This window comes from Macrobrachium rosenbergii, chromosome 56, assembly GCF_040412425.1.
Source record: "Macrobrachium rosenbergii isolate ZJJX-2024 chromosome 56, ASM4041242v1, whole genome shotgun sequence".
NCBI lineage: Eukaryota > Metazoa > Arthropoda > Malacostraca > Decapoda > Palaemonidae > Macrobrachium > Macrobrachium rosenbergii.
This window is the reverse complement of record NC_089796.1, coordinates 22932688-22951235: the sequence shown is the minus strand read 5'-3', so window position 1 is coordinate 22951235 and position 18548 is coordinate 22932688. Positions and strand designations below refer to the sequence as shown.

Below are 18548 nucleotides of genomic sequence, written 5' to 3'. Positions count from 1 at the left end.
GCAGTATAAAGAAATCAACTGTTCCACCACAAGCAAAGATGATCTTTCCAAGTATTCATGACATAGCTCTTACAAGAACCAGTAAACAAATTCATTATTGTCGTCCAAAAAGCAGAAAATTAAAAATGATTCTACTTATGGATTGCCAAGATAGCATGCATGGATTGTGTTGTCTATAAGTATATAAAAAGTGACCTAATAAGTCAAATCCTGTCAACTGCTATGAGCATTGGATGGTTTGAGCACAATAAAGATGTTGCCACTTTTACAACTCTAAAGTTTGAAAGGAAGTAGCTTAAAGTGACCAGAAGGTGGCTGTTCATTCTAGCAAATATGTCTGGAAGTTCATCAAGAAAACATGATATAAAAGTTTGAAAGTGTTTAATACTGACGATGACAGTTTCTTTTGTCTATTAACCCCTTACTTTTCACATTTTTTCCAAGTACTGTATGAGTAAAAGATTGAACAGGCTGTTCAATTTTTTTTTAACTACTTTCTTTACTATCCTGAGTGTAGTGTAATCATAAACCAGTACCATGTAATTTCTTTACAATCCCTAATTATTTGTATGATCCAGATTTCACTTGCTCTTTGATGTATTCCCATTTTCTACCTTCCTCTCCCATTAGTAAACTCCTCAATAGATGGTAGTCTCACTTATGATACAGCTTCAGGAGTCGAATGCCTTGAGCATTAGCCAAATATATTCTTATTTTGACTGTCTTCACCCCTCAAATCAAAATCAGTGATGAAGAAACATGTAGCAATAATTACAAAGGCAGATGAAAATAACAGCAAATATTCATCTTTCTGTGAAAATTCAGAAATTAAGTGATGACGTAGAAAGATGAAAAATCTTGTCACTACTGTAAATCATATATCATTCACAAAGGCATGTGAGTATGAAGTTCACACCGGTAGGCCAGAAACAAATAATCTATATCAACTAAAAATGAAAAAACACTTTTAATCCAAAAAAGGGTATTTTTCCAGTTTGCCAAAATATGAAAATCACATCTACATAAAAAACTTACTTCTGTCCATATGAGTTATATATGCTCTTCTTCCCTTGATAAGATTCCATGTGCGAAGCTTCTTGTCTTGTGACAAAGATAAGGCTAACTTTCCTGATGGATGAACTGATACACTAGTCACAGGTCCTTTGTGCCCTCTGAGAGTTTTTTCACACTGAAAAATATATCATGAACAGTACATCACTACTTTGCAAAACTGCTATCTAATACGACAAATTTTAAAAGTAATTTGTATTTTTCCTAACATACAAACCTGAGGTCTTTACACAGGAATTACCTTCAGAGGAAGCTGGAGCAGGCTATTCTACACAACAAGGTTGTTCGGTAGTTGCACTAGTGGTTGGAGAGGCGAGGGATACCCTCACCACCTCCCTTCGCTGAGTAGCGTAACCACTTGCCTTACAGCCCAAGTAACAGATTGAGGGATGGCTAGAGGTGGGCAGTTTATGTAAAGACCTCAGGGTTGTATGTTAGGAAAAACACAAATTACTTTTAAAATTTGTCATTTGTTCCTACATGAACACAAACCATCGGTCTTTGCATAGGAAGACTTACTGCTTGGTGGGAGGACCTGAGTAGGCTTCCTAACCAACTGGAGGTTCACCTCACCCAGGACTTTTTCCTGATCGTTTAATGTTGAGCAGAGGAATCAGTCCCATGCCTCTGATCAGGGGAACAAAAGTGTGCTCGACTGTCACTCTTCTGGGCTTTTCAAAGTAATGGGTGTGAAAGCAGCATTACTCCAAAAAAGGCTTGAAAAACAATGCGTTGGAGACAATAAAGCTAACGGATAAGTAATGGGTTAGTTTTATTGTCCATCTCTCTCCCCTTGCTAGACAGAGGACAGGATATGCTTCTATTATATCATAACAATGAACAAATAGAATGGCTGATCATTCACCTGCATTTGTGTCTGTCCAGCACATGTTGGTCTGGAAACCCATCCTCTGCCTGCTGTGAGAGGAAGGAACGAGAAGGAGAAAGGAGGGTGGCCAGTCACACACACACACACACACACACTTTCACTTCTACTACCATACATCTTAGACCAGATGCTACCTGTCCCGCTAGGCAAACTGGATGAGCTACACAACTTGCTGAGCAGCCACCACAGGACCCAAGGAAAAGGTGTCCAAGGACCTATAGGCAATGTCCCTCCGGTAAAAGGAGGTGAACGTCGTCTGATGCAACCACATTCCTGCTCTCAGCACCTGATATACCGACTGGTTCTTCTTGAACGTGAGGGAGGATGCAATGCCCCTAGCTTCGTGAGCTCTGGGCCGGAATGTACTCGAGTCCACGTTTGACGTTGAATGTGCCCGCTTGATAGTCTCACGTAGCCAAAGATATCGTGTGCTTGGACACCCCGTTCTTGGTCCTGCCAGTGATAACAAAAAGTCATCAACACTCTGGCCTGAGTTGCCGAGTCCTTTTAAGGTAGCGCTACAGCACTCTAACTGGACAAAATAGCATCTCTTCTGGATCATTACCTATAAAGTCCTCTAGGGAGGGGATCGAAAAGGACTCGAGTCTGGCGTCAGGGACCGATGGATCCTGAGTCTTTGCCATAAATGCCAGGATAAATTCAAACAAAACAGATCCCCAACCCTTCGAATGTTTAATGTTATAAGAAAGAACATGAAGTTCTCCTACTCTCTTCGCTGATGCCAGGGCAAGTAGAAATACAGTCTTGAGGGTCAGATCCCTGTCTGACGACTCTCGTAGAGGATCGTAAGGTGCACAAGTCAGCCTGCGAAAGACAAGAGTCACATCCCACTCAGGGGGCTTGAGTTCCCTGGGAGGGCAAGACTTTGAAACTTCTCATCAGCATGGTAATCTCCCATGCGGAAGACAGATCTATCTCTTTTAAGCATAGAACTAAGCCCAGGGTGGCTCTGTAGCCCTTAATTACTGAGACAGAGAGATGCTTCTCTCAGCGAAGGAAGACTAGAAAGTCCACTACCTTCTGAACAGTAGCTCCGACCGGAGAGAAACCCCTTTCATGACACCAACCACAGAAGATGGCCCATTTCCCTTGACAGACATCCGCAAATGATTTCTGCAGATACCCGGACATCTCCAATGCTGTTCGGCGAGAAAACCTCTCGCTCGTTGGAGACGCTGGATAGTCTCCAGCCATGAAGGGATAGGGACTCTATGGACTGGTGAACCTCTCTACGTGGGGCTGGCAGAGGAGGTTTGCCACAAGGGGATTTCTCTCAGTGCCACGGACAGCAAAGCCAGCAGGTCCGGATACCACTTGGCATGTGGCCATTTGGGAGCCACCAGGGTCATTCTGAGATTCGTGGTGATCATTACCCTGTTGATCACTTGACAAATAAGACAGAGCAGAAGAAAAGCATATGCGTCGAGATTGTCCCACAGGTGCTGAAAGGCATCCTCCGCCACAGCCCAAGGATCCGGGATAACTGAGCAAAACACTGGCAACTTCCTGTTGCGCCGTGTTGCAAAGAGAGCTATCACTGGTCGTCCCGACATTGAACTATCTTTCCAGGTACTTTATCCTCTGCTTGGGTACGAGGTCTAACTTCTTGAGATTTATTGCAATGCCTACGCTGAGATGAGACAAAAATCAAGGAGACAGTCTCTGTCCTGGGGCAACTTCAAATGAGAGTTTGCCAGGACTAGCCAATCATCGAGATACCTCAGAAGATGTATCCCATGTGAATGGGCCCAAGTTGAAACAAGGGTGAACACTCTCGTGAACACCTGAGGAGCGGTTGATAGCCCAAAGCAAAACGCCCTGAATTGATACACTGTCCCGTTGAGGATAAAGCGGAGGTACCTGTGAGAGGACTGATGGACGGGTATCTGAAAACACGAGTCTTGCAGATCAACTGTAAGCATGAAGTCGGACTCCCTGATGGCTGCTAGAATTAACTGAGTCGTTCAATTTTGAACTTTGAACCAAGACTGTTGAACAAATCTATTCAAAGCTGACAGGTGCATGACTGGTCTCCATCTCCCTGACGCTTTCTTGATGAGAAAGATTCTGCTGTAAGAGCCTGGAGACTGGTCTTTCATGACTTCCACAGTGGCCTTCTTCAGCATCATCTTCACCTCGTTCTGAAGGGCGAGGTCCTTTGACGAGCTGGGAACATATGTTTGTAGACGAACCGGAAAATTGGTGAGGGGTGGGGGAGACGCGAAGGGGAGTAAATAGCCCACCCAAAGGACATTCACTACCAATCTGTGTTGCTGCCATGTTGCCCAATGGCTTGACAAGCAACACCCCAACCACTGGCAGCATATGGAAGGGAATGCCGCCCCTAGCGTCCTCCTCCCTTCTTCTTCCCCCTACTTCCTCTCCCTGGTTAGGTAGAGGAACAAAAGGGGTGCTGTCTTGCACCATTCCTGACGGGCCGAAGAAGGCTGGGTATTCTTGCGAGGGGTATTAGTTTTTGTGCTTTCCTAGGACCTGCAGAAGGGTCAGCCTGACTCAAGAATCGGGCTGCAGCGGCGTACAAAGGCCCTGAGGTCTTTGCCACTGCACGGTGGACAAGGCGGTCATTGTTATCCGCCCTTCAACAATCCACTGCTGTGTCCACCTGTTCTTCAGCAAGGTCTGTTCCTTTAGGTTAAGACCGATTCGGGGCTTACAAACTTCAGAACTCGGCAGAGAGCTGCGTCTTGCCTGTCAAGTATCAAGTTTGCCAATAGGTTAGCTGTCTGGTGGGCCAGGTAAGTAATGGTCTTACTCTGGACAGGAACAATCTCTTAAGGTTACCCATTTCCTTGTTGGGGAGTGATGAAGAGAAAGTGATAACCTTGAAACGCTGTCATGGCAGTCATTTCCAATGTGGCTGACTCCTGATGCGAGAGGGCGATGTTTTCTACTTGGAGTTGCTCTAACGACAGACCTGGACTGAGACAAACTATGTCGGGTCGATCTGTACAGTTGGGACTGACCTCTTTGATGGTTTGTAAAATTTCTTCTGACAAGGGAGTGGTGAAGAAAGCAGCTTACATGAGCGGCTGGCTCAAAGTGAGTTCTCCCTTCCAGAAAGAGAAAATTCACCTGACCCAGGACTGATTCTGCAAGCTTCTTGACCATGGCAGCTCTATTGATGGAAAGGATTCCCTATGGGGTCTGAAGAAACGACTTTGTCAGCCAGGGTCCCATCACGAGATTATTGTACTGACGGCTCAGTTTAACAATCTCAATGTAGGAACTCTGCACCTCCGGGGTATCCGCATCCTTGGGGAGAGGACCTTCCCGCCCTTTCAAGCTGTGGTCCTCCCAAATTGTTCTTTCTGCGGGCGAGAGACTTTCATCAGAGACATACAAAGGGCTGCAATGGGAGGCCAAATCCCAATCACCAACCCGAGTCCTGTGCATTTTGCGCCTCCCTGTATAGCCCCAGGAGGTTGAAGGAACTGATGAGAGGGGCCTAGCACCTTTTGTTGATCTTTCAGGGGCCGAAGCCTGGGCAGGAGAGGAAGGACGATTGGCAACCTGCAGTGACAATCAGTGTATGGGTCTGGAAGAACTTCCATCACACAAAGGTGAATGGGTGTTGTCACTGGGAGAGCACATATGCCCTCATGGACACGAGCAGGAGCTATCCCAGGGAGAGTAGGTTCACTCATGCAAACGTGAGCGAGAACTGCCCCCAGAAGAATGATCATGCCTTGTTGTGCAAGAGCATGGTCTGTCCCAACAACATACAGGACTTTTCTTCGAGGCCGAGGCCTCTACTGATCTATCTGGTGTGCGAACTCGGGGCCCAATCCTACGAACATCCAAGGCACTGCTCAATGAAGCTGCGTCCTGGGTCAGGGACTCGGTGGTGGAGGCAACGTCTACACATTGCACACCCACTCTCTTTGTAGGCTGCGTCTTGATCCAAGGACTGTGAATGCTTATTGTAGCAGCGACGGTCCACTGGAGCCCAGAGGTAAGAACCTTCAGAGGCATGGGTCAAGGAGACCCATGAACGTGGTTTGACCGGGGCACGGGAGTGTGTCCCGGATGACATTGCTACTGTGATGGGAATAAGCCTCTAGGTCGGAACCTTGGAGCTCTGTACGGAAGAAGGATCTTTACTGGGCATCAGATGGCGTCTGGTACTGGTGCCCTTGGCCGTGTTGTGGCTGGTCCCAGGTAGCGCTGCTTCCACGCCTCGGATGTCCATGGCCATCCGAGATGCAGGTCCCCTGTCCTGAGAGAGGGGATAGGTACATTCCGTGCCTCAGATGTCCAGAGACACCCGAGATGCGGGTCCCCCATCCCGGGACAGGGGAAAGTTGTACTCCCCGCCCCAGATGTCCGAGAACACCTGAGACGCAAGTTCCCTGTCCAGGGAAGAGGGAGACTTGTAGATAGGGAGATCTTAGTACTTATTCCAAAGAATGAGACATGTCATGAGAGGGACCCACGGGCATTTCACGGTCTAGAGCTGCCACCCTTTCCCTCTTTGGGTCTGTCCGCCTAACGGGACCCTCAGAAGGGGAAGGGGTCTTCTTGCGGTCTAGAGCCACCACCTTCTTCCTCTTCGGGTCTGTCCACCTAATGGGATCCTCAGAAGAAGGGGGGAGGTCTAAGTCGGTGAAGAAGATATTGGTGACATCCTCTCATGCTTATACCGGTTCATCAATTCATCCAGGAGAAGATCCTTAATGTCAGGAGACATCGGAGAGCGCATCAATGTTGATGGGAATGGATGAATGACCAAGGGAGCCGTGACAGCTTTCATGGCGGCCTTAGATTCCATAACTGAAACCGTGGTCCCAGTTACTGACGCCGTAGAGACAGGGGGCTGGTTGGAGGCACTAAGACGTACAATCAAGCCCTGGACCGATGGTTCCCCTGGAAGACCTAGGGATGGCCAGAGGTCCTTAAGATCTTAAAAGGTCTTCCTGATCTCCCCCAGACCTGAAAGAGACGGAATATCAGAGGCTTTTCCCCTTTGCCCAGGGGGAGAATGCCCCCCAGCAGCAACTGGAGGAAACCCTCGAGAGATTGTTGTGAAGGAGTGATTTCTCCCCTAGATGAAGAAGCAGCAGCAGAGTGGAATCCCATGGCAAGAGACAAGGAGCTATCTGGCGTCCTCGGAGGAGAATACCCCTCTGAAGACGGACGAGCAGCCTTCTTGGGTTTCCTCTTCCCAGTGAGCCTCATCTACTGCTATGGGGACCAATCGCAACACTCTGGACAAGTCTTAGTCATTGAATACACTCGCTTGCGGCATCTGGTGCAAATGGTGTGCAGGTCTACCTCAAAGGGTGAGAGAAAGCAATTGCAATGTCACTCTCCCACACCCAGGCAAAAGTGAGGTTTAGGCTTAGTAGATGATTCTTCGGCTTGCATTATATCCAAGAATAAGAACAGCTATATCACAATTATATTCCAATCACAACAAAAGGAAGGAAAAAACATGATGAAGTGCAGGTAGAACAGCCAGTAAACGCTCGGGCAGAGGAAGATAGGATTGTGTCCACTCTTGACGAAGGCTATAAAGCAAGTAGTTACACGACTCAGCGAAGGGAAGTGGTGAGGGTACCCCTCGCCTCTCCCACTGGTAGTGCAACTACCGAACAACCTTGTTGTGTAGAATAGCCTGCTCCAGCTTGCGCTGAAGGTAATTCCTATGTAAAGACCAATGGTTTGTATTCGTGTAGGAACAATCTACATTTCACTCCTCCATTGTAATCTCATAAGAAAAATATAATACAGTAGCACACCGAGAAAACGAAAGGTGGTATACCATACTTCTGGATATATTGGTGCAAAATGGAAATATCAATTTGAGGCTTTTCGCCTCCGGATTGAGCGCCAAACTGTATTTTCAAATTACACGCCAAAAGGAATGCTGGGAGTTTGAGTGAGGGAGAAAGCACATCATGCAGGCTCATCCACACTCTCAATCGATCACTCGGTTGCCAGCATCCCTTGTGTTGACGCATCTGACTTGCACTCACTTTATCTCAACCCTTTGCATGCAGCACTTGGTGTTTATTTCGCTTTTTTGTGATTTATAGTGATTTGTTCAAGGAAAGTGTTCAAGGAAGCGTTTAAGCATCCCGGAAAAGCTGGATGCTATTGCAAAAGTAGAGAGAGGTTGGTCGTAGAAAAGTGTGGCTGAACTTTATGCTATCGGTGGACAGACAATGTGTGACATCACGAAAGCTAGGGCAAACTGGCAGCATTTAAGAATAAAGGCTATGATATTGAACACGGAGGAAACAAAGCTGGTGCTCCTCGAAAACCTGTGAGGATGTCAGGACACGACAAACTTGAAGAAATAGTACTGAGATGGTACATGCAGCAACGTACGGCAGGAGTCAGCATCGGTGCTGAACAGCTCATCAAGGCTGCCAAGAAATTGAACATTCATGCTGGACTGAAGGAATTCGCAGCATCGATTCGTTGGGCTTTTCGTTTTAAACGGAGGCATGGCATAGGGTGAAAAGTAAAAGTGTCAGGAGAAACGCTGTCTGGTATTGATGATGCTGTTGCAAAATTCCAAGAAAGGATTTGCCAGTTGATTGAGGACGAAGGCTTGCTACTATCTCAAGTTTATAACGCTGATGAGACTGGCCTTTATTTCAGAAAGATGCCTGATCGTACATATGTTATGCGAGAAGAAAAGAGGGCAAAAGGCCACAAGATAAGCAAAGAAAGAATTTCCATCCTTTGTTGTGCAAGTACTGATGGGATGCACCGACTCAAGCCTTTGTGTGTCGGAAAGGTAAAACGGCAACAGTGCTTCTGAAACATCAACATGAATGACCTGCCTGTTCTGTATGATTTTTCGAAGAATGCATGGTTCACCATGCGTATCTTTAAGCAATGGTTCTTCAATTATTTCATCCCTGAAGTGATCAAGTACCAGATGTAGACCTTTAAGATTTCCCTGGACCATGTTCATGCCCTACTATCCTCGACATAAAAGAATTGGTCAGCGAAGATGTCCAGGTTCACTGTCTTTTTCATCCCCCGAATACAATGTCTTTGATCAACCAATGGATCAAGGAATAATTGTGGCAGCAAAGAGGCTCTATACTGGCCTCTTCCTGAAGGAAGTGCTCTGTATGACGAAGGGCGCAGAAGAAACGAGGACAACGGACTCTCGCCAATATGAAGAATTTCAATCTTCACTTGGCTTTCCATAACTGGGCGAAGGCGTGGGATACTGTGAAAGTATCTACTCTGCAAAATGGCTGGAATAAAATGCTGAAGAACGAAGATTCCATCGTCGATTTCCAGGGGTTTCAGGATGATGTCATCCTCAAACAACTTTAAGCAGCAGGTGAAGGGGAGTTACAGGTCAAGGATGTTGAAGAGTGGATTGAGGAAACGACAGCTGAACCAGGTTACAAGACACTCACAGAGGAAGAGATAGCTGAGCATGTAATACATGAAGGTGCTGCTGCAGAAGGCGACGACAATGATGACGATGATGAGGAAGAGCAGCAGTGAAAGAAGGTGCCTCTGAATGAGATGGCTCAGTACCTGGATGTATTAATGGGCTTTGTGGAGGACCTTACTGGGCCACACATCTCCAGTCTCTACTTCCCCCTTCGTCAGGTAAAGACGTTGTGCTTGACCTACATCAAAAAAGATTTGAAAGAAAACAGACAAGACTCCTTTTTAAGGCCCAAGACGCCAGTGCCAAGTCCTGCTGCTACTCCTTTCTCCAAGCCCCAGCCATCCACGCCCTTCGCCTTGTCACTGATAACGCCAAGCAAGAAGATTGATGTGAGGCCCTCCCTGAAATGCTTTAGGTACTCTGAGGGCAGTGATCCTGAATAAATCGCTGCCCTTCGCCTGCCACTACCAGATGGGAATTTGTCCTTCTCTTGCAACTACCAGAGTGACTTAATATCTTCATTCCACTTTCAGAGTGAATGCAGCTACTATAAAATAGCCTAGGCCTAGACTAATTTCATTACCGTATAACTTGGTTATCATGCAACTTGAGATATAAAATCAGCGTAATATTCACAGTATTGTATTATACCAAACATAACGAATGTGCATCTTTTCCAAGGCTATTAAAAAATGTTATGCGTTACTTCACTGTATCCAATAATACAGTATGTATATCTCATATCACTCTTGTATTATGAACAAACATAGTGATCAATGTTTTTGTTTGAAATCAGCTGAGGATGACTGTGTAAAAATATCAACAGATTCCCTTTGCTATTTTAACTTGATTTCATCATAATAAGGAGCTTTATGCATTTGTCTTTTATCGGTGTGAAAACAATAGTAAAATGTGTTCTTTCATACCCTGTAATTTTGATTTCCTCCATGTTACTGATGCATGATAATTTATATTCATTGGCAGCTTGAACATTGTTTTTTCAGCTTCAGCTACAACTTGCAACTTAAATTTAGTAGATGCGTATATTTCCTTGCTGACCCTTTCTCCATAGAAAATAAGGGTATGTAAAAATATATCAGTCCCATTCTATTTAACATCATTTGTAACATAACTATGGTAATTGCTTACTATCATACAATGGTTGAGATGCAAGCAAAACAGCTGTTGTTATCCGATTCGTTTGTTCTTAGCAAAACAGCTGCTTCCCCTTCAGTTGTTTATGGCTGTAAGCATTTACGCAGCGAGTATAACGCTACTAACAATACTGTTATCATTCTCTTAACCTTTTTAACTTATTTAACTAGAAGATGGGATAAAGAGATGGAGGAAAAGAGTTTAGCACACAAGATACATGATAAAATTATGGGTATATACAGTAAATTTTATTTGTTTTTACTCAAATATTTTCCATGTTTATTGTAAAGCTAGGTAAAATTTGTTATCGTTACAGTTTCTTTATTACTTCTAAAAATTATGCTAAAGCTTTTACTGCCCTGCAGTTTATGTTAATAACAAGGCTTTTTATCTTACTTTACAGTTACTGTTTGTTTATATAAATAGTACAGTACCATATACGGTTTTTCGCAAAAAAGAAACCGAAAAGGTACCGTGAGAAAACGACTATGCTTACTTATACAGGGGTCACTTAATTAGTTGCTAATATTCGATGACTTGTGTACTTTCAGATGGTTTGGGGTGTATTTTTGTTTGAAGTGATTTTAAATTGTTTTAGTACTATAATTTATCCTATATTTTTTTTTTTAATTATCAAATTAGGCAGTGAACTGTTAAAATAGCCAGTTATAAGTGTTTTACAGTAGTGTAAGGGGTACAGGGTATAAATATACCTGTAATTTACAGCAAAAACACACATTCACACATATATATACAATGAAATTTCGGAGTTTCTTTTATAGCGGGGTAGGCTCGGACACTTTAATCCGTTATTTTGGTGAGCTACTGTAATGTCACGCTTTAATCCGTTATCTTGTGAGCTACTGTAATGTCGAAACATATTTCTCATCACTTATCATACCTTCCATCCTTTTTTAGAAAATATACATATTTTTCCATCCTCTGATGCTGTGAAAAGGTAACGGTTTCCATGGAATCCCAAGTATGTAATAGTACCTGTAGAAGACAATATAAAATTTCTTGAGCATTTTTATTATTCAATTATGTTAATCATATGTTATATTAACATATAACTTAATACAGTAGACAAATACAATCTGGTGCGCTATAAAATATCACTGGCACCTCAATTTTTCTTTCACAAAACATATCCCACTGATAATCTTAAATATAAGTAGCAGCTGACATCCAAATTCATATCAATTGTGAGGGGTGGGGTGTATGAATAAACCAAAAATATGCAATATTCTGACAATAATTTTGGCAAGAACTAAGGAACGATTCATATGAATCTGGCAATTTCTCAATAAGAATCAATTTTTACAAATATTTTACATACCTTCATGTTCCATGAGTGTGCCCACTTCAACATGTTTATTCAGGTCGAAAACTTTAATATGTTCATCAGTTCCACCAGAAACTAGGTATTTTCCTCCAATAGCTACCTGACGGATGCTTCCAGTGTGACTGTGGTCGGCAAACCTTTGCTCCAGGGAAAACTTTCCATCCTGAAAAAAAAAAATATATATATATAGTTTCAATTTATGACATAAATGGTACTGTATACATAAAAGTGCGGTTCACTTACAAAAATACGTGCTTTACCAAGACGTACTACTAGCAAGGAAGGATATCTGAGGTCCCTACTTATTTACGATTTTGTAATTTTATTTTCCACTCTACAACTTATACCTAACTTTAGATTTTGCTTAATACTGTAACAGAACCCATTCCAAAGGAATGTACATGGAACTGACCACTTAATATATAACTACACTTTTTATTACTAAGCAACACAGTTTAATCAGCAAAATGTCCTTGGCATTCACCTGTAACATATATTAACCTTCAATAATAAGTACATGTATTTGATAAGTGACTGACTGGTTAACTCCTACCAAGTGGGCTGAAAGTAAGTTTAATGAGTAGCCTCTAACCTCCCAATGACTTGCCATCAAGAAAAGCAACTGTAGATGCCTAGAGAGCAGTCATTTATGGCTGTCTGAGCTTATTCTTCCCACATGGCTCTCCAAGCAGCTGACAAGGCTAGAGAAAGGCAATCCTAAATGTAAGCTGTGAAATGGACCATTTGAAGAGTTAAGAGAGGGCAGTGGTCCTTGAAAGTTTGTCTGCTATCCCAGAGGACTAAGACTACCGAGAACTGTCTCCTGTCGTTACTATTTTTCCTAATGGCATGACTGGCATCACTCAACTCCAGGCAGCAAAATGAGAGGACTGGTAATCTCAATGTTCCTTACCTCCCTCTTCCCCTGTCCTGACTTTTGGGCTGAGGCCTGATAGGCCTGAAACTCCATTTCAATGTACAGACACCACCCTACTTATGAATGAATTATGTTCCGGATGGCCATTTCCATGCTGAATTGTTTGTAAGTTGGTTACTATACTATTCATGCCTATTTAAGCACAGTATGATATAAAGTCAACATGCACAGTACTGCATGTACAGAATAGGTGGGAAAACAAAATTTGCACTTACGGGTGGCAAAGGGAACCGCTCTGAACACAATTTTAATTTGCAATCCCATTTGTTTGTATCTCTGAATGTTTGTAAGTAGGGTGGTGTCTGTATAAAGATATTTCCTTAAATTTAAGCACTTATCAACCAGTAGACTATCTGGAAACAAGAGTTGTGATTTTTGATTCTTGAGTTTTACACCTTAATTTGGTATACATCATGAGTAAGTATTTGATTTAGTTTCTATTTATTATAACGTAAATTTCATCAGATGTAAAAGTTGAAGAAGAAAACATACATGTCTTTAGGAGCTTTGTTCAGGCTCAATTTATGACTTAAATATGGCAGCCTTGCCCATGCCACATCATAATATCATTTGGATTTAAATCACCCAGTAAGTACTAGATTAGATTTTCAAAATTTTTGTGCTAAGTTCTGTCACCATGAATGAAAAATTTTGTTTTCAAAGTTTAGTTACGCTGAACATTTAATATTTGTAGATTTAATGATTCAGCATGTTATAGAATTTTTGTGCCATGTTCAACCCAGGTGACACAGTAAACAATAGTAACAACATTTTTAAGAAAATCATTATTTTGTTTATACATTGCACTTTAATTATTACAGTATATAAAAGTCTTTTTAACAATACTTTGTTAAGGCTGAATATATTTTGGAATTATGTGAAGGTGTAGGTGAAAAGGTCATTAAACAGTCGAGTTTGTCTCAGGTCTAGGAGAATGTTATTTGTACAACTAAAAGGAAACTAACTTTACTCTAACCCCCAATTTCTGCTCTCAGACTCATTACAGCCATTGTTAGGATACTTTAATCAAAGCATAACTGTATTGTAATGTAATTATTCTTAGAAGTCATAATTCTGAATCAATTTCATTTAGTAAGCATACAGGACACAGAACAGCGGAAAGAACTCATTTTATGTTTCACCCCATAATGGGAGAAGCTGATGTTACAACATTTATGACGATAGTGATGGCTATCAAGTATGGTGATGGTTATGAAATACTAAAGCATGATAACCAGCATGGTTTAGCAGCTGCTGGCCATGTCCTTGGCCAGTTTCAATATAACTGTAATTTAACAATTCCTAGCCTAGTACAAATTCTGAATAAACTTACTTTTCATGTTAGGTATGATTATCTACGGATATCTCACAACAGTAGCCCGAAGTGTAAATGCAGTTCGGTAATCCCCAGCATAGTGTCCCTAACCCCCAATTCTGAATTATTTATAGTACTTAATAAATTGGCCTACAAGCCCACCTCTGCTGCTGCAGCAATGTACCTATTTTTAAAAGATAAATCAGAACAGAAACAGGCCTTAGCCTGACCAATAAATACAGTTAGTACCATGCACGGGTAACTTTGTAAGTTTCTGTACTTGTCAAATGTGGGGAAACTGAACTTGTCTCTCACTGAAAAAGCCTATCAGTCAAATCTACATTGATCCTAGACAAAATTTATTTTGAGAATTAACTTAAAAGTTATTAAATAAATTAATTTCTCATTAAATACTTGAACCTTACACAGTATTTTACTACAATTTGTAATATCTGCTACATCCACCCATCTAACCACCTATTGTGTAGCCTGCAACATCCATTCCTGTCTACAAATTCTTAGCTCTGTAGTCCTGACTTGTCTAATGAAAATCTACAGTTCTGCCTTGAGCCTACATCTGGTAGTGTGATCTTATGTAAAACATTTTCAACCATTTCAGGATGCATTCTAAGCTGATCCCTTCTTTTCAATAAACTTATGGGGCATATTGTGTATGATCGAGTTACTCTGACCTAATGCTTGCCTGACTTGCCTAAAGGAAAAAACTGGCCAAATGCTCTGCAGTTATTTAATCTATCAATCATGGGGGGTTTGGAAAGGACAAGCCCCCTAAAAACCTAAGGCCTTGAATAGGTTAGGTTAGAGCAGAATCATTAGGGTTAAAGTATTTGGTAATACTGTACTGTACTTGGAGAAACAAATCCCCAGTTATGTATCCGCATAAATGAATTTAAAGCTTTCTGTTTAGATAGATTCATTTTTAAATACATTTGTACTCATACATAACTGGATTTGTTTCTCAAATTCAAGACTTATGCTGCTAGGAGTATTTTTAAAAGTGTACTTAGAGTAATTCATAGCTATCAGAGAATTCATTATTGAAAATTGCTAATTAAAGGTTATTTTGGCATTTTTTACATAGGGAATATAAGGGGCACGTGAATAAGGTCTTCTATAAACAGTTAATGATGTGGAGGCTTGCTCCATTTTCCAAGTCTAGCGTTATTGTTATTGTTCCATTCCAATTCTTGGATATTTGGACATGTGCTATTCACGAGAGCTTATGAGAGTTGTTTTGTTTTTCTGTTACATAATAATAACTTACTGTTTTCAACTTATCAAAATGTCATAAATTCTCGGTAAAGGAAAAAACCCTTGAAAAGCGTGTATGAATTGGCGAGTTTACCCTATATGAGCTACAAGGAAAACATCAACAGAAACCAGCAGGCAACAACCACAATGAGTTGGTGGATTCAGTCAGCACATAATCACTAGACTACTTAAGAAATGCTGTTTCAAGAAATTTTGGTAAAACTGAAGAGCACAAATGCACCCTCTGGTTAGATAACTATCAGTTTATGTGTAAAATGGGTGCCAAGTTTAGCCCCTTGGGGATGAATGTAAAAACATGAACAAAAGACAGTAAATGTCACAAACATGAACAAAATGCATAAACATAAAATAAACATAAGCATAACGGTAAAACTGAAGAGCGCAAATGCACCCCTCTGGTTAGATAACTATCAGTTTATGTGTAAAATGGGTGCCAAGTTTAGCCCCTTGGGGATGAATGTAAAAACATGAACAAAAGACTGTAAATGTCACAAACATGAACAAAACCCATAAACATAAAATACACATAAGCAAAATGGAGGTAAATATTATAGTAGCCGACTGGTGGGCCCAGACTGCGGTAATAGTCTTCAGTTTTACCAAAACTTCTGTTGTTTTGCTTCTGGGGGACCTATAGGTTATTAAGAAAATGGCAACAATACTAGCTTGATTTAGGGGATACCACCAGTCCAGGGGGCAGAGAATGCAATAAAATCGATAAACCTATACAGCTCCTGTGATATACTGTTTTGTCAGGGTTTTGGGAGGACAAACCAAATCAAAAACCCATCATTCATTATCAAAGGAAATACTTGTCAAAAATGCAATTTTATCAGTTCATGTATTTAGCGAGAAATTAGAGTATCCTACACCATTACCAATTAGGCTATGCACATTTATAAAAATAAAAATGACATTTCTATAATAAAATAAAGTTTATATATACTTACCTAGTAATTACATAGCTATTAGTTTCTTTTAACCAGCAGCTTAAAATTTTGAAATTGCGGGTCACGCTAGTTTGTTTTGGTTATGGCGACGTGCCCCACCCACTTTCAGGGGGAAGAAGAGGTACAACATAGCAAAGAGCTTCAATTTGTTTATGCCCTTATGTCCAAGTGAGGGGAGGCAGGCGGGCTTCGATCATATAATTACTGGGTCAGTATATATAAAACCTTATTTTATTATAAAAATGTCATTTTGATATAAGTAACTTACCCAGTACTTACATAACTGATTCCCACACTGAATGGTGGTGGGAAGGTTGGACATACCTACCACAAAACATTATTAATAGTAAACAGTAATGAGTTTGAGAATAGAAATTTGCTAACACTGAACCAATGTTGTTGAACCTTACCTGATAAGAAAGCTGCTACAGGTAGATACTGCCTCTGGTTGGCGCTCATCTTATCCAGTAGAGGCAAGGTGGTAAAGCCTTGAGGGCCTATTACCACAATCAGTACTTTATAGCGATGGACTAATTTCCGAGGACTTACAAAAAAAACAAGATGTCCCTACCCAGGGCACAGTACCACACAAAATAACCAGAGCAAATATAGTCACCATAACCACCAAAAAACAAAACTAAAAACATCAATACCCAACCATTAAAACCAGAGGACTGGAGAGTAATCCAAGTACATAGCACTCCCAGGCTCCCCAAAAAACTCAACACCCTAAGCAAGGCGAAGAGATTAAAGAAAGGACATTGCTTTCTACATCTCCTCCCCCAACATCATGCCAGGTGCATAAAACGGACCCAAGGTACTGCACTGATTGTAAGTAATTTCGATATCCCTTAGGTAATGATTTGCAAACACTGACTTGCACTTCCAAAATGTTGGCTGCACAATCGACGTGAGGGATAAATTGCGCTTAAACGCCAAAGACTTAGCAACCGCTCTTATCTCACGGGCTTTTACCTTGTATGAGGAGGAGAGAGAGTCTTCGCTCACCATGTAATGTGCTTCTGAAATCAAGTCCCTGAGAAGGAATGCCAGGGATATTCTTAGACATAGGTAGAGAGGGATATTTCACAGAGCACCAAAGGTTCCTTGATGTACCACAAATAGTCTTTGTTCTGTGGATAAAACTTAAGGCCCTTACTGGACAGAGAGCTCTTTTTTCTTCAGACGGGCCTACTATCTCGGACAAGCTCTTGATTGTAAAAGAACGAGGCCATGGATTTGATGGCGATTTGCTCTCGGCTAAAAAAAAATCTAGGGAAAAGGAGCAAACTGCATTCCCCTGAGAAAATCCGACATTTTTGTCAAAAGCATGGATTTCGCTGGATCTTTTGGCAGTGGCCAAGGCGACCAGAAAAAAAATTTCTTCGGTAAGATCCCTTAAAGAGACAGACTGCACGGGCTCAAATCGTGAACTGGTCAGCCACTTAAGTACTACGTCTATATTCCAGGACATCAAAGGTTATTCTTTAAGCTTTGTGGTATCAAAGGACTTAATAAGGTCGGACAAATCGTGGTTAGACGATAAGTCCATTCCTCTATGGTGGAAAACCGAGCTAAGCACTGCTCTGTAGCCTTTAACGGTAGAAGTGGAAAGTCCTTCAGTGGAGCATAAGAACAGAAGTAAGTCCGCTATTTCTGTTACAGAGATATTAGAAGAGGACACGTTATTTTGTCTGCACCAAGACCTGAAGATAGACCACTTAGCCTGTCAGACTTGGCTCGAAGTCCGACTGAATCTTGTTAGGGCCAGAGGAACCAGGTTTTGGTGGAACTGGCCGGAAGTGAGGTTGCCTGGCCAGAAGGGGCTGGCCAGAAGGGGGCTATCAAAATCATGGACAGGTCTTGTCTCACTAAATTGAATGGGGGAAAGGCATACAGATCTTTGCCCGGCCAGTCCTGCAACATTGCATTGGTCACCCATGCTAAAGGAAGTTGGTGATTCCTGGAGCATGCGAACAAATCTATCATGGGTTTCCCCCAGAGCTTCCACAGATCCTGACAAACTAACGGGGTCTAATGTCCATTCCGTGGGAAGGATCTGTTTCTGACGGCTCAATTCGTCGGCCAGAACATCGAGTTTCCCCTGGATAAGCTGTGTTGTCACTTGTGTGTTGTTCTGGTGTAACCAGAGAGGACCCCTTGCTGCTTCGTACAGGGAGAAAGA

General features: G+C 42.0%; 1 protein-coding gene across 1 annotated transcript in view; it reads right to left on the bottom strand.

The window, feature by feature from the left end:
• The window catches only part of LOC136836745 (p21-activated protein kinase-interacting protein 1-like), a 38894-nt gene that overhangs the window by 8402 nt on the left and 11944 nt on the right, over positions 1–18548 (bottom strand). Inside the window, exons 2-4 of the mRNA XM_067101291.1 lie at positions 11863–12031; positions 11425–11519; positions 1036–1189 (exon numbers count right to left, since the gene is read on the bottom strand). Of these exons, the coding sequence (XP_066957392.1) occupies positions 1036–1189; positions 11425–11519; positions 11863–12031 (418 nt within the window). The remainder of the gene's footprint in view (positions 1–1035; positions 1190–11424; positions 11520–11862; positions 12032–18548) is intronic.